At 38.6% G+C, this 17,355-nt stretch overlaps 1 protein-coding gene across 2 annotated transcripts in view; it reads right to left on the bottom strand.

Annotated features, from left to right (window-relative positions):
* The window catches only part of ARID2 (AT-rich interaction domain 2), a 164,481-nt gene extending 149,492 nt beyond the window's left edge, over window positions 1-14,989 (bottom strand). The window contains exons 1-3 of one of the 2 annotated variants that reach the window (XM_082636994.1): window positions 14,782-14,989; window positions 14,574-14,667; window positions 13,403-13,500 (exon numbers count right to left, since the gene is read on the bottom strand). In XM_082636994.1, the coding sequence (XP_082493120.1) occupies window positions 13,403-13,500; window positions 14,574-14,667; window positions 14,782-14,873 (284 nt within the window). In that variant the 5' untranslated portion in view covers window positions 14,874-14,989. Of the gene's footprint in view, window positions 1-13,402; window positions 13,501-13,600; window positions 13,787-14,573; window positions 14,668-14,781 lie in introns of those variants that run through there. The other variant, XM_082636995.1, reaches the window with a different exon arrangement.
* Window positions 14,990-17,355: the final 2,366 nt, after the last annotated feature.

The raw sequence follows: 17,355 nt of genomic DNA, 5'->3' as shown, positions 1-17,355 counted from the left end.
CATACTTCCAGTAGAGGTCTCCATCTAAAAAATAATGTATCAGACTGAAAACTTTAAATTAGTATTCCTGTTATTAAAAAAAAAAATAGGGGCCAGCTTTATCAAATATGCAAATTTAACTTTTTCCAAGAAAAACATTTAAAAGTAAGGACTATCTGAAGAAAAAGTGACTTTTCCCAGTGATTGTTATATTTTGCTGTGGGTTCTCCAATAATACTCACCTCTCTTATAAACATAATCCTCTGGACAGGAAAGGGAAAGAGATAAGACTGTTGGATACAAATGATAAATCATGTGCTTATTTATCACCGCTTCTGGCCAACAATTTAATACCTATGCCTCAGAAATGGTATAAGTCAGTAAAGTCATCTTAAAGTAAAAGTAAAGGTCATGTTTTGTAGTAGCAAAGAAATCTCAACAATTTTCTACATTTATTCCTTTTAAATCACAACAGAGTAGCTAGAGTAATAAAGACAGCTCTGAATTGGCTTCTACATTCCCCCTCCTATCATTCAGTAATAGTGACCTAAGGCAAGTCAATTATCCTTATACAGGCCCACCAGAAAAAATATCCTTATTTCTAGCCTACCAAAAAGCCTGGGGCTAGACCACCTTCTTAAAAGCCCTTCTAGTTAAGAATGATGATGCTATGAATTGATAGGTTCAGTAGTCATATCCAACTGTTGCTAAGTACATACTTCCTGCTCCTATCTTTAGGAATCTAAATTTTCAGGCTCCATAAGCTATATTACTAGGCCTCTATAAAACATCAAATTTGCATATAATATTTAATGTCTACCGCAACTTAGCTCCTGAAATGTGTAAGACTTAAATGTGTAAGGTAAATATCTATAAGATTTGGTATGACCAAGAAATTACCAAGCAATTTGCTTAAAGCTAATAAATAGTGCTGCATGTGTGCACACGTACACACGCATCCACTTAAACTAACCCCCAGAGTTTATAAACAGGGGGATAAAGAAGGAGGAATGTTCTAAGCAACTCTCAGAATTAGCAATACTTGAATATCCAAATTATATCTAATTCTGAGGATCAAATATACAATGTAAAAACAAAACACATTTGATTTATTGATAATGGATTTGAATGGATAGACCCAAACATTTAAGATTTCTGGTTGTAACTAAAGCATGAATTTGCTTTTCATCTCCACAGGGTAAATAACCTATAAAGATGACTTTTAAATAAAGACAATTACTTCTCACCTTGAGAAGATAAAAATCAAACAACTATCAAATCGTAGTTTATCCTAGTCTTAATAACATAAAAATCAAGCAATGAATTAAAAACAAAAACAAAATTATTGCCTTGTTTTTGTATAACCAGTGATGCAATGGCCAGCAAAGAATGAAACTGAAGAGTTCTTAATGGATAGATAGACAAAGGTAATTTTCCTCCAAAGTTATCATTTAGCATTTTAGCTGATTTTTATTTATATACTAAATTCCTAGAAGATGAGAAATATTCACATTCAAGCATAAGCTGCAAAATAAGATTTAAAATTTTTAATAATCAGTATTAGTTCCTCTCTTGAACACTGATAATAATCACAGATTTTAAAAAATTAAAGTCAAACACTAGTAGATAAACATGAAGGATATCACTAAATCTGACTTAAGTCTAACAGTATTATTCATTCCATAGACAGATATAGAATACTATGTTAATAGAACATACAGAGCTAAGACTGCATCAAGAGCACACAGCAGGCAGTGTCCTACTCAATGAGGAAATGACAGAAACATCCAACTAAGGTCAGCATCAAGGCAAGGAAAAGATGCCCTCGTCTCCCCAACTATTTCAGAGTGGCCAATACAATCAGACAAAAGAAAATGATTAAAGGCATAAAATTTAGAAAAGAAGTAAAGTTATCCCCATTTGCAGATGACATACTAGTACGTCTAAAAAAAATTTTTAATCAATGATAAAATACAAGTGGCAAAATAATTAAGGCGCCAGATTACAATATAAAAAATCAGTAACTTTCATATAAGTGATAACTAATTAGAAGATATAATGGAAGAGAAAACCAAATTTACAATAGCAAGAAAAATGATAATACACTTAAGAGTAAATTTAAGAAATGGCAAAAACCTGTAAAAGGAAAACTTTAGACTCTTGAATGACACAAAAAGATTGAATAGAAGACTTTTATTTTTCTTGGCTAGGTAAACTCAGTATCATCATGTCCATTCTCCTAAGGTAATTGTTTTTAATTTAATGCAATCCCCATTTTTAAAAAAAAAAAGAAAGAAAAAGCTTTTTTCTGAAACTAGGACAAATTAATGCTAAAGTTCATATGGAAAAAAAACCATAAACAAATACCCAAGAAAACCTTGTAAAAAAAGAACTATGAGATGGGAATGGCACTACCGAATATTAAAACATGCTATATAAAGCCACAATAATTACAATATAGTGACATACCATTTCTTAACCCCTCAGATCGATAAAAGTTCAAAAGCTTGACAAACACATGGTAAGGCTATGGGAAACAGGTACCTTCATATACTGCTGATGGGAATGCAAAATAGTTCTCTCCTACTTGGAGAGAATCCGGTGGGAATTGGGCAGAATTTAATCACATACATATGCCTTTATTCTTTGATTATTGCATCAACCCCCACTTTAGTAATTTACTCTGAAGATACATCTCCAAAAATTTGAAAATAGGTTTGCATGAGCCTACTAGATTTGCAGATTATTCATGTGACATTATTTGTTATTGTAAAATACTGGAAAAAACCTAAGTCATTATGTAGGAGACTGGATAAATAAAGTAGGATATATCCCCACTATGGAATACTATGCAGCTGTTTAAAAAAAAAGGAATTTTATGAACTTATTTAGAGTGATAGGCAAGATATTGGGCTGGCCAAAAAGTTCGTTCAGGTTTTTCCGTAACATCGTATAAAAACCCGCACAAATATTTTGGCCAACCCAATATATTAAATGAAAGAAAGCAAAATAAAAAAAATAGTGTGCATTCTCAATGTTAAGATGGGGACCTAAAAATGCATGTATGTATCTCCTTATTTTTACAAAACAAAACAAAAACAAAAAAACAGAAAGGATAACCAGCAACTATTGGTTACCAAAAGAGCATGGGTAGGAATGGGGCAGAAGTGACAGGGAAGAAAAGAGGGTAGAGGGTAAACTCCAAGCGTATCTTTGCTTAAATTTTGATTTTAGAATCTTAAGGGTTTTATATATTCATAAATAAAATTAAAGGAACAAAAAAAGGGGAAAACACAAAATTGAATACAAATGGAGAAAATGTGAAATTCACTGTTTTAAGTGAATACCAATACCCAGAAAAATAGAATCCAGTCACTGTGAACCTTTTTTAACACAATTATTTACAGATATAAAGTCAGTCTGAACACAAAAAGAAATGCAAACAAATTTGTAACTCTACTTGGCGGGTTTGTTGTTTGTAGTGGTATGGGTATAACAATTCTGAAACTATTCTCTATGTGTTACAAAACTAACAAGATAAGTAAATACACTGGTGTTAGGAATTAGGGTTCTCAATGCAGTTAAAGGGAGATACATGGAATGGAAGAAGGCAAGAAAAAACGTGTGTGGATTGTAATTAGAGATATCAGTATTACCTTATGATTTGCAAAATGTGTATATTCATATTTAAAATAAGTAAACTTCCTAGCTCTGTCCTCTGAAAGGGCCCAGAAGAAAAGATAACCCAATAACAATGGGTACATCTACCACCCAGATTTGGTTTCTATATACCATTACACACTAAAAGGAACCAGGACTTCTTGCAGAAATAGCTGCTGCTACAGCAGGGAAAGCAAAACACAAGTTGACTCTAGAAGATCTTATTTTGTCAGAAGGCAAGAAAGAGCTCAAAAATAATAGTAACTTGATAAAAATACACAGAAGGCAGCTTGAAAGGGCTCCTCCTGGCCAAACTGAAGCAGCAAAATGCATAGCTGTAATAGATTTTAATCCATTGTATAATATAAAAATCTAATAAATAAAAAATAAAAATATTTTCCATATCATAGATTGCCAATTAATAAGATGTAGAAGAAATGATAAAATTAGAAAATAAACATCATACAGCCATCATAATAACTGACTGAAGCAAGAATCATCAATGGATATTAAAACCACTGGGTAAAAGTTTGATGGTGAACAAGATATTTACAGTCTCAAAGTACGTCTCCACGGGTCACTTGCTAATTACAAAACAGAAAATGGAAACTTTACAGTGGAGAAACCAGGTGGACATCACCTTAACCAAAGTTAATGTCAGCAATAATGGGACAAAGTGACATCACATACCTCCTGCCAAAAATGCTTAACCTAAATCTAATCCTGAAAAAAACCTCAGAAAAATTCAAATTTTATAGCACAGTTGACCCATACTCTTCTAAAATGGTAGTATCACAAAAGACTGAAGAACTACAGATAACTAAATGGGATACAAGATCACAGATTAGGGATGGTTGGGTATGACAGCTATAAGACATCTTTGGGGCAACTGGTAAAATTTGAATAAGATCTGTATATAATACAGATAATATGATTATATTCATGTTAAGTTTTCTGAATTTGATTATTTTACTATTGTTACATAAGAGAATGTTTTTATTCTTAAGTAATATACACTTACATTTAGGAGGAAAGGGCCTTATAACTGTAATGACAGCAAATGATTAAACAACAGTAATAATAACAATTATAATAATGGGTATATATGGTATATATGTATACACACCATCACATATAAAAAGGAAAACACAAAGCAAATGTGGTAAAATAACAACTGGTCCATATAAATGAAGTGTAAACAAGAATTCACATACAGAAAGCGAAAAAAAGATTTAACAATTCTGGACTTCCCTGGTGGCACAGTGGTTAAGAATACACCTGCCAATGCAGGGGACACGGGTTCAAGCCCTGGCCCGGAAAGATCCCACATGCCTCGGAGCAACTAAGCCCGAGCCCCACAACTACTGAGCCTGTGCTCTAGAGCCTGCGAGCCACAACTACTGAGCCCACGTGCCGCAACTACTGAAGCCCACGTGCCTAGAGCCCGTGCTCTGCAACAAGAGAAGCCACAACAATGAGAAGCCCGCGCACTGCAACAAGGAATAGCCCCCGCTCACTGCAACTAGAGAAAGCCCATGCAAAGCAATGAAGACCCAATGCAGCCAAAAATCAATCAATCAATAAATAAAATTTTAAAAGGATTTAACAATTCTGAAAAAAGAAAACATAGGAAGGAAAAAAAATGATAGGTTTACCATTTCTCTCTCAACCAGATTTTTTACTACTAAATTAATACATCGCAATGTGGGGCTACCTGGAAAAAACTACTCAAAAATTCAGAATTTGACTTTTTAATGGCGTAAACTAAAAAGATTATACCAAACCACTTAAGCACTCTTGACCTATTACTTGTGAGTGCACTTGGAGGTACAGCCTGCTTAGGTACTAAATACTGTTTATGAAGTACTAAGTGGTCTGATCTGTGCTCAAGTACATTGAAAATTCACTTAACCTATGAACCATTATGGAAAGTGTGATCAACTTGGGCATTATTACTGACACATTTAAATTCAACCCCACCTCTAAAGTACAACAGGTTAGGGCCCTAACTATGGTCTCTACTTTGTCTTATTTTAATGGAAGAATGTTCCTACTGACCTCATATATGTTTATATTAACATTTTATTTATTTAAAATAACCAGTGGGCTAGGAGAGGAGCAAAAACAAATTTCATTTGAAAACACGTCACCATGAAAGATGTGTATATTATAATTATATAATAAACATCATCTCTGTGCACAGAGCAGCTGACCACTGAACACTATAAGTAAGAATTTACCAAGTACAATAGTTAAGAACTCAGAAAGAAAGAATTAAAGATACTTGCCATGTATCCCATTAAGATGTATATTCAAATAATACATTCTTGTACAACTTTATTCAAATCCTACTTCATAAAAAGCAACGCTTTGGCTTGGTCCCATTACACAGTAATGAAAAAACTCATTTACTGAAAGAAGCAAAAGATAAACATACTAGGGCATGGAATATACCTGAAGATATGTAACAACTGTGGATAATGGAGGGTTATGTATAAAACAAAGCTGTGTGAAATGTAAAGCAGGTCTATCACCAGGGAAAAGAATGGAAAGGCAAAAGGGAGAAAGTGTGGTTTGAAAATATATAAAATAAACCTTACCAAGTGGCAATTATGGCTGACACTTAAGATTGAAAGTTGGATAATAACCTACGGCCTTTTTTGTTTTTTTTCAGTAGCCCGTATGCTCCAGAAGAAAAGTGTCTGAGTGGTGTAAAGAAATTCTTTTTTAAGTGTTATTTTTTCTGAGATTAAATAACATCAATTACTTCTGAAATCTGAAATGATAAAAATAAAATCTCACATATGAAAAGTTTGAAACATGAAGATAAAGCGCATTAAACAAAACAAGCTATTGTTAGTATTGTTATTTTTAAAGGAATTTATACAATATAAATTAACTCCCCTAAGCAGTACTGAGACAGACCAACAAAATCCTCACAAAGAGAAAAAGCGGTCAGTAAATTCAATAAAATAAATGGCATTCCATTTGGGGAAAATATTATAAAGTCTTATTTAAAAACAAAACCTAGATATTAAGAAATTTTATTTTTAATTGATTTTTTTAAAATCCAAATTACTATACAAATACAGTTAGGATAAGCTCAAACTGGTAGTTCATTTACCCCTTTTTTTTCCCTTAATTTAAGTGGAGCCCTTGTTATCTTCTCTAGAGCCCAGAAACAAAGTAGGGTGTGTCCAGGCTCTGCTTAGAGATGACAGGTGCAGCTGGAGCAGGTGCCCCTAGACCAGATGTCACCTAGAGGTTTTGCTCTGGATACAGCCCTGGCCAACATGTTGGTGCCAAGTTAAACCAGTTATCTCAGCAACTCAATTGGTTTAATTCCAACACTTAGATCAGCTGTTCTCAAACTTCAGTGTACTTAAGAATCACCTGGGGCACACTTTAAGAAAATAGTGTTTTAGACCATTAAGTCATAAAACCACTGATCAATCTTAGCACCACTAAAACAGGACAACTAAACATTATATGCCTCATAATCTGATGAAAAGCACAGCACTACCTATTAAAGTACACCTAAAATACTAAACTTGAACTTTTTCAATCTTTAAATCTAATAGTTTTTAGGAAATAGATTCAGGGGATAGAGGAACAAGTTAACTGACACTAGAAGGAAGCAGTCAACCAAATCTAGAATTTAGGGCATTCTAAAGGACAACTGACCCCACTACTTCAATAAATCAGTGGCATGATAGGAAAAGGGAGCTGTTAAGAGCCTAATGGGATAAAAGAGCCAAAACGAGATTCAGCCCCACCATAAAATTCTCTTGCAGTAAGATGGGGTGGACCTGCAAACACTAATTTAGATATTAATGGAAATATGAATCATTTGGGGACAATAATTCATAATGCAGTATCTATTCCTACATATCACCAAGAGATTCCAGTTCCAGCCATAGATCACTGCAATATACTTAGTCACAAGGGTACATATCTTGTAGAAACGAATTTAACTTTAAATTCACAGCATAATGAATACTCAAAAAGTATCCAAGCACAAGTGATATTTTTTAATGTTTGAAACAAAAAATTATATGTTAGACTCTATTTTAATAACACAATTCTTGGAAAGCGCAATACAATTCATAGAAAATCTGAATGCTGCTGAGAGTGACAATTTGCTCTAAACCATCTCTTTATTCCAGGTCCCCCAAAAGTTTTATATCCTAAGTGAATCCATTAATAACCTTTATGATAGGTAACCAATACTAGTATCAATCACCATATATACATTTTTGTGTACTTCTGAATAAAAAGAATCAACCTGCCTATTTCCTGAGCTCTACTATGGATAACTGAACTAACCATATTATTTACATTTATTTTAAATTCAAAAGCCAATACTTTTGCTTTTCGTAACAATTATGCTTACAATTTCAAAACATAAAATATTTGATGACAATCTCTAATTCTAACATCTCTATTTTTATCTCCAGTAAGTTTGGTCCTTAAAACAAGATCTACTTCTAAACAGCTTTCCCTAAAATCAAAATTCATGATTATGACCTATGTTTTTAAAATGGTAGAACTGAAGCAAATACAGATTTTAGCATGACTATCATATTTCCACAAAAGTAATTACTATTCTGCAAAACAATGTGACCAATGATTTGGCTACCTTTCTCTTCCTGGCAATGAACACAAGATAATTTTAATGTCCCCTATTTGAACAACTATTTAAGTATTACCAATATAATTCTGCACTTCAATTGATAAAGATAAGCAAATAACAGCACCATAAAAATCATTTAAATCTGTATATATATCTATATAAATATACATAATTACCTCTCATTTCTCATTTTCCATATTTAAAATTTTTCTTCCTTTACCCTCATTTCTTCTAGCTCAGGGTTTCCCTAACTGTGCTCCACAGAACTTAGTAGATGTTCCGCAAACATTCCCCTGCGATGTATGGTAGTGTTTGGGAACCATCATTTACCATAGGTGGAGGGAGGGAGGTAATAAATAGTGTTTCTCCAAATTGTCTTGAGATCCACAACTCACATTAACAAAATACAGTCTCTACGAAGTCCTTCAATGAAGTAACACAAATTTATCGTTATTACTCAAATTCATTTAGCCTTTTTTCAGGGAAACATATTGACATTTCAGGAAAACAAGTGCTTCATACAGCACAAATTGGGAATCTCCACTCTGATCCTGAATACCCAAGAGTGTGGTGACAATGGTGGTGCCAGATGAAAGCAGTAGAAAGAGATCCACCCCCCATATGTCCTCTACTTCCTAATTCAAACAAACCCTACATTTACTAGCAAACTTGAGGAGGGACTGTACAACTCTGGAAAATGCCCAATAAGCAGCCTTCCCCCAAATAATAATGAAAAAAACTCTAAATACTTTACCTAAAAACATGCAGTATTGAGTACTTACTCACTGACTAATGCACCTAAATTCCAGTGAATTAAAATGTTAGTTTTTCCTTCCTTTTCCAACTTCCAATATCATTTCATTTCAGATTATAAAACATTCACAGACGTGATATACTTCTCTATCAGTCATAGTGGATTTCACACACAAACAACTGAAAACACTAAATCAACAACAGAGAAGAGGTAGGATTATAAGAGTGCTCCTCTTTAGATGCAGACAATTTTAGTTGACAGCTAAGGCAGAAAATTTAAATGCAAAAAAGCATAAAAACATTTCTGGGAGTTACAGTTAAGTTCTTAGTTTGTGTCCTCAGTGAAAACTATCCACCCTGGAAAGAGTTAGATTTATTTCTACTTGAGGGCAAATTTAAGCTATTTAAAACATGGTTTCTAAGACACAACACTAACCTAGCTGAGGTCTCATAAGTCTTTCAACTTTTTCTACTTTCCACTCCTCCTTTCAACAAGTTTGTACACCCTCTAAACTGTAACAGAATATGAGAAGATATCAAAATCAGGTTTGTTCAAAATGAAAGGTTACAGTTCACAAAATTAATTTTTAAATGCATGTATGAATAATTTATTTAGATACAATTTTTCTTCCAGTCTATGTATTACTTTTATTTTCCTTCCTTAAATAAGGAGAGCAATCTCCATTTATCAATTCTGTTGATACACAAACTCAATGTATTACTTTATTTTCTTATTTATTACAATTTTGAAGCATTCTTTCATTTAACCTCAAGTGATTCATAAAAGGCTTTCTATTAAAAAAAGTGATCTACATGGTAGACACTAACCACCCAGCACACAAGTGTATTCATTCTATTTACCTGATAAACATAAACTTTAATTGGTATAATTTAGGGCAGGGCTTCATCCACCAAGGGGGGAAAAAATAAATAAATTCACAATGAAAGTGAAAATTCACTATAGCGGGTACAATTCTACAATTAAGTTTCTGACTATTCCAAAGGGAGGTACATGTAAAAAAATCATTTTATAAGAAAATCAGTAACATACAGTGTTATACAACAAATTTTTTTAAGTCCAAGGTATTTCACCTCTTTTTCAAAAAATCAAGTTTTATAATGGAAATATCAACTTAACCTTGACTATAGCTGTACTACTGGCATCAGTAAGCTAAAACAAAATTCTTCAACTAAGTATTTGAAATATTTACCTAAATCTTCATACCAAGGCTTCAAATTCTTAACAAAAAGTAAGAGCAGTAAATTGTCCCCCAATCTTAGCACCAAAACAAAATGAAAATATAAAATTAACTGAGTAAATATGGAACACACTGGGTATAAATACACTCAGGCATAAATTTAACCATAAGTAACTTCCAATTATATTTTAATTTCTTAAAATCACTTTGACTAACAAAGTGAATTCATAATAGACTGATTAAATATTACTGAACACATATCAAGAATACAACTTTTTTGTCCAATTAACAAATGCCCCTAAAGCCATTTAGATACGTTTGCACTTTAATTTCTTCATCTACAAAATGTGGGAAATTATTAACTTATCCTTTTATACTTATAAAGATATTCTAATAATGAACATCTGTGGAATATATTGTGATGTACATGCCAAGAACGGAACTAAGTGAAAACAAAATACATAGACATAATAGATGAGTAATATCCAAGCTTTAAATATAGTACTTTTACACGTTATCAGTAGGCACTTTTATTTTTAAAAATTAACTGCCAATGTTAAAACAAATAATCAATTGCATTTTCAATTTTAGACTTTGAGAAATTTTTGTAGACAATCTACAACTGAATAAGTGTATGTTTGACACAATCAAGCTAACTTTTGGCAGACCACTAAACTCAAGTCTCTATATTTGATGTCTATATCTGTTAGAGTGGCCAGCATATTAGTTTGCTCTTCTTTATTTAAATGTCTGCAATATCATGAAAATATATCATAAAATAGCAGGCTAACAACTACCCATCTAACTACAGAGGAATGTCAGCAAATTTTAAACTTCTAAACAACAACACATGTAATGACAGTCTTACAGTAAGTCAAATGAAACAGCAGTTCATATTAAAAAAAAAAAATTAGTCCACCTGTGATTTATAAAACACACTGCATTATCTACTCAGCAGAAACCATGATACTCAATTTGACATATCAAAGAAGGAACTTACAAAGTCACTTGATTACTGTTGGTTACTATGAAGAGGCACTCTTATGGTTAAGTAACAGAATTACTGTGAAAGCTTGGCATCCTGTCTGCCAGCTAAGATTTTTCAGAGGAAGGTGTAAAACCCATCATAATACATGTCCTCTTACTGTGCAATATTACACCACTATGGAAAAAAATCTTCCAAGGTTGGTAGTACCCAATTTTTAACCAGCATATTTCTTTTGTATTTCTTTACAAGCCATGCAAATCTTCACATGGTTTTATTTTCCAAAACAAATACTTCAACTTTTTTCCTAGTAGCCTAGCTACAACCCTACAAAAACAAACCTGGAGAGTGACATATGGAGGAAAAACAAGTTTAGCTAAGGACATAGTTCAAAATGTAGCTTCTAATAAGAGCATAAAACTCAAACTGACCCAAGAACAATACAGAGTTGTGAACAATCTTGAAACTACATAGTTAAAAACAGTATCATCAATGGATGATAGATCCAAAGATAGAAATCACAACTGGAAAAACAATATTTATGTAACTTATAATAAACTGGGAGTCTAGCCATTTGATTATGCTAAAGCTCTGTTAGTATGAATGTAAACTCTTCAGAAAAACACACATCCCATGAAACATATATATCATACAGTACCTTCTGGATATTAAAATCAATCAATCAATCATCCAATAAATATCAGGCATAACTTAGCATGTATTTTAAACGGTCTAAAATCCAAATGGTTCAAACTGGTTACCAGAAAACCAGGACATGTATTAACAGTACTCCTCTCAATATTATAAATGAAAATGAGCAAATAAGTATCACCATAAATAATAAATTTTCTACTTCTCACCACATTACTAAATCAACAATTTTGAAGGTTAATTTTGTTTTACTTTGTTTTTTGTTTCAGTCTTTTATTTTAAAATGCACTCTGACACATGCCATCACACCCTCACAAAAGATAACAACTAACCATATTTAATATTTTCTAGACTTCTGTGTAACTCAGTAACTACTCACAAAGTTCTGCAAACTCTTCAGCTTCAAGCCTGAAGTCAATCTAAGATAGCCAACAGAAAGTACACCTGTGCAATTACTGCATTTCCTATTCCAGAATGCTGAACATAACACAGAATATGTACATCTGGATATTGCATTTGGAGCAATGATAAATGCCAAACTCAAATTATGCAGAAGCCACATTACCTAAAAGGCCATCCTATAACATCATTATTAAAAAGCAATAAATATGAAGAGCATTATTTTAGTTTTAAATAACAAACACTAACTAAAGAGACTTTATGGGTAAGTAAAATAATTATTAAAAATAAAAGATGACCTCATAAGAAATTACAATATAAAAATATTCCTAGGAGAAAAACTGAGAAAAAATTAAGGCTGAATCACAAAATATATTATCTAAACTGTATCACATGCCAACTAAATAAGAAATTTACTTTGTCAAATAAATAGTCAAAAAAGAAGGGGAAGAATTAAAGAAAATCCAAATCAAAGTATTCCATTTTGTAGTATCCCTAATTTTCCTAAATAGATAATAATCCTTTTAAAGGTTTTTAAGTCATTCAAAAATTCCCCCCCAAAAAAAATATATATATTATATATATATATATATATATATTTTAAAAACAATCCTCGTCACTTAAGGCACCAACATGCTATGCTATGCAGAAATATTCTACTGAAAAACTACTCAGTGACACGGTTCCACGCAGAGGTTTCATTTTTTAAAAAAATCTTAAAGTCAGAATTTTAAAAGGCAAAGGAGTTTCCAAAACAAAGAAAAAAATTTCCCAAGGGATACAAAGTTTCATTAACTATCTTAACTCTTACTAAGCATCACCCTTCTGCCCCTCTGTGGATATCAAACAATCAATAACAATGTCACCAAAGAATGTTTACCAAGATGGGGGTGGGGTGTCACCTGTAATGATTCTGTATGAAAAATGTAAACAATCCTAAAATAGGTGAGGAAAACTTTCACCTTATTATAATCTCACTTTACGGATAATGTTTCTCAGACTGAAATTAACAGAAGTTTAGACTGTTTGGTGTGCAAGGTTTGTTTCTTGTTTGGGGATTTTTTTTTTTTTCTTTTTGCTAAAACAAATCTCCCCATAAGCCCCTTATTCCCAAACACTGTTGGAAGAGTCACTACTACTCACCGCAAGTAATACTGTTTTAAAGCAAAGGCAGCGTTAGAACAACTTCTGGGAAAGTTGAACTCTTCAACAATTTCTCCCCACTGATTCTTCTCAGAAACCTGTTAAAAACACAGTCACACTTGACTGAACGTGCACAATTCAAGAAAACTCTAACCTAACTCTGAAATAAATACCCATTCTACAGAGATCTGCAGATACCTCAGGCATCAGTGGGTGATTCGGCTCGATCCGTAAGAGTAACTAAGCAAGGGCTGCTTGAATCACCGTGTTTTCACCCGAGAGCCCAGTATTTAAGAGCACTTGTTTTGTTTGGGGGGCGGGGGGGGGTTGGTGGGTTTGTTTTGTTTTTGAAGCCCGGACAATAACCAATCGCAAGTCCCTCTGTCGCCCCCTTTTAAATCTCAACGCGGTCCGTTTACACTAAAAAAAAAAAAAAAAAAAAGTTCAAAAGGATCAATACTGTTCCGGAGAGCGACGTCCGCAGGTTCTGGGGGGGCCGGGGCCGGGGCCGATTCCGATCCCTCTCCCAGATCTATCCATCTCCATAGGCCCTTCTTTGAGGCCTACAGCTTCTGCCTAGCCTTGAAGCCTAAGATGGCTATTTGGAGACAGGTCCTGGTTTCTTTTGTTAGCTGTATAAACCGAGAGCGAAGGGGCCGAGGCTGTGCCCCCGGCTGCCGGGATCATTTCGCAGCCGATTATCGATGTTAAACCTGCCCGCGCTAATTTTGAGTTGCACGAAAACTGCTCTCAGAGTCTGTGTGTCTCTGTGTCTCCGCCTGTGCTAGAGCGGCAGCGGCGGCAGAGCTGACTCGCGAGCGAGCGGGCGGGCGCGGGCGCGGGGCGGGCGCGGGGCTCGGGCGGGCGCCCCGCACGCCCGCACTCCCCGCCGCGGCGCTCAGACCCCGCCGGGCCGGCCGGGCACCGGGCAGGGCGCGAGCCGGCGCCGGGCCGCCCGCCCGCCGAGCCCCGCGCCCGCCGCGCGCACGCGAGCCACCAGGCCAAAAACAGCCCCGCCGCCGTCCGCCTCCGTGCCACCGGCTGGGAGCGAAAAGAACGCCTCTGGCCCCCGCGGGCCACCCCCCCGGCCCCGAGCGCCCACTCCGGGGTCAAAGGAGACTTTTTGGAGGAGACGAGTGAGAGGGAAATACAAATTAAAACTTCCACTCACCTTCGCGAATCCGCCTAAAGTAGTGACTCTGGTGTAGAGACCGTGAAGATCCAGCTCCTTCCCACCCACCGCAGGGATTTTTTTAAAAGGCGACCTGCGGGAGAGAGAAAGCCCCGCACTTGTCAGCCGGGACCCCGCGGCGGCCCGGGCGGGAGAGCCCCGTTCGCCCCGGCTCGCCCCGGCGCTGCCCCCCCGGTTCTGCTCTCACCCTCTGCTGTGGTGGAACTGCCGCAGCTCGTCCAGGAAAGCGAGTCCCTTTCTCCGCTCGTCCGGAGGCGCCTTCCCCGTCGAGTTTGCCATTATTTTTTCGAAGGAGGTTTTAAAAAAACCCAGATCGGTGTTTTAAAAGCGCCCCCCGCTCCCTGCGCTTCCTACCAGAGCCCGGAGCCCATTCCTCGGCCGGCGGCGGCGGGGCTCAGTCATGGGCCGGCGGTGGCGGCGGCGGCGGCGGCGGCGGCGGCGGCGGCGGCGGCGGCGCAGGGAGGGAGGGAGGGAGGGGGAGGAGGAGGAGGAGGAGGGGAAGGAGGGAGCAGGAGGCCAAGGGGAGAGGAGGGAAGGAGGGAGGGGAATTTCTAAAAAAGTTTAAAGAAATCGGAGCGAAACTAGAGGGGCAGGCGACTGCCGGATCCGCGCGAAGCCGCGGGGCGAGCGCGGCCCCCACCCCTTCCTTCCCTCCCTCCCGCGGCCCGGCTCTCGCCCGCCTCTCAACGCCGCCGGCCCAGGCGGCTCGGCCCGGGGACGCGATTCAACATGGTGCTGCTGCCGGGGGCGCGCTAGCGGGCGAGGGGAAAGGCGAGCCGACGGTGAGGGGCCGGGGCGGCCGGAGGCCCGGGAGTTTCGGCGGCGGCGGCGGCGGCGGCGGCGGCGGGGCTGGGGCAGGCGGGGCTGGGGGTGGGGAGGGGGAGGTCTGTGTGGTGGTTTGTGGAAAGCGGGGTGACAGCGTGTATTCCGGCCGCAGCTCCGCGGGGCCCTTGCACACATTCACGCGCGGCCTCGCGGCCGGGGCGTCCCCGGGCAGAAGGCACCGGCGGCTGCAGCCGCCTGCCTGCTTCCCTCCCCGCCAGCCTCCCTCTCTGCCGTCTCCGGCGCCGCCGCCACGGCCGGGCAGCCAGCGCCGCACAGCGACCCCCGAGGGCCGGCCGCGGCACTGCGCCTGGCTCCACACCGCCCCGGCAGCTCCTCGCGGGGAACAATAGACTCGGCTCGCCGGGCTTAGGGTTCATCTGCAATGTGCCGCACATTTCACACGCACACAAAGCCGGCGGAAAGGGGGGAGGCGCGGGGAAACGGCCACTACCGGTTGTTCCAGGGTTAGGGGTGGAGGCGATGTTCGCGTCCCTGGCCCGGCTGTTGGAAGGGCCGCCTCGGAATCCCCGCCCGCCCGACAGAACCGGTGTGGCGCTCGGGAGGGAAAGGAATCCCAGAGGGGCAGCTCCTCACGCTACGCATCATTCACTAATCGGAATAAAGTCAATCTGTCACCTTTTTTTTTTTTTTTAAGGTCTAAAAGAATCGGCTTTTCTGAGCCTTGTGCTAGTATTTGGGGGCCTGGTTAGCACATTTTCCATGAATTATCCACGAACTAACTTTAGCAAACTATAAATTAAATACAATGTGAACTGCCTGTCCTAGTTCTGTGGAAATAGAGTCATGCTCTTAATTCATCTTGACTTTGGTTGGTTTCACTTCTCAGACAAGATTATTGTGTTGAGTTATGCAAACAGTAATTAAACAGGTTGGGAAGCAATCTTTTGAACTTTGACGATAATAATTAACGTTTATATTTTTATATTAAGGTATCTTAAAGATAGTGCGCTTAAAACAAATATTGAATAAAACCTTATGTTTTTGCTTTCTCTCGTGTCTTAAATGCGATATTTTTGAATCTTAAAAAAGGCTGTTTAAATGGGAGACGCAACATCTCAATACTACCACAAGTTTGCATCTACAAGGGGTGTTGCAGTCAGCCCTTTGCTACAAATGTTAATTAAGCTTCACGAGATATGAAACGTATCATTATTCCCATTTCCGCGATGGCCACTACGGGCAAAGTCACCAAGGTCACAGGCTAGTAAAGGTCTGGCTGGTTTATTTCAGGTAGTGATTCCATTTATTTGGTGGTGAAAAGAATTATGTAATACAGTCCTGCATGCTTCCGGTGCTCACTCTAGGAAACGGATTTCTTTCCCAAGTAAAGTTTGTCTCTTAAATGCGGTCGGAATAAGGCTGTGGCTAGGAAGTTCCTGACACCCAAGGGCCACTAAGTGTCTCGGAAGCCTGTGAGGGGCGGAGACCCAGCCGGGGGAGTGGAGAAGCGAGGCCGGGGCCTGAGGCGAGGCGGGGCGGGGCAGGAGGGAGACCAGTTCATCTCTCCCTTCCCCCACCGGTCCTCCTAGGGGTGGTGGAGATGTGGGCCGCAGAGCCGCGAGGCCCGAGCTGTGCGGATTCCCTAAACGCCGCACTTGCGCACAGCCCCTTACGTAACTGTCAGCGCCGGGGATTCCCTAGAGGGGGTCATTCTATTCAACCATTACACACACCCCGAGCTCCTGCCTCCGCGCCGCAGCCGCCGCCGCCACCGCCTCACAAAATGGCGGCGCCCATACAGGAGACAGCGGCCACCTCCTCCGCCCCATTTTGTGGGAGGCGAGAGATCTGTCAACATGGAATGCCTCCGCTGAGGATGCATCCGAGTTTGGAAATCCTGCTTAACGGATGGAGCCGAGGGGATCCCCTTCGACGGAAAATGTCAGCGACTTATAGCACCTCCACGCTTTTTTCC

The sequence above is a fragment of the Mesoplodon mirus genome (assembly GCF_964341445.2).
Source record: "Mesoplodon mirus genome assembly, chromosome: 11".
NCBI lineage: Eukaryota > Metazoa > Chordata > Mammalia > Artiodactyla > Ziphiidae > Mesoplodon > Mesoplodon mirus.
Note: the sequence above shows the minus strand (reverse complement) of the source record. Positions and strands in the feature narration are given on the sequence as shown.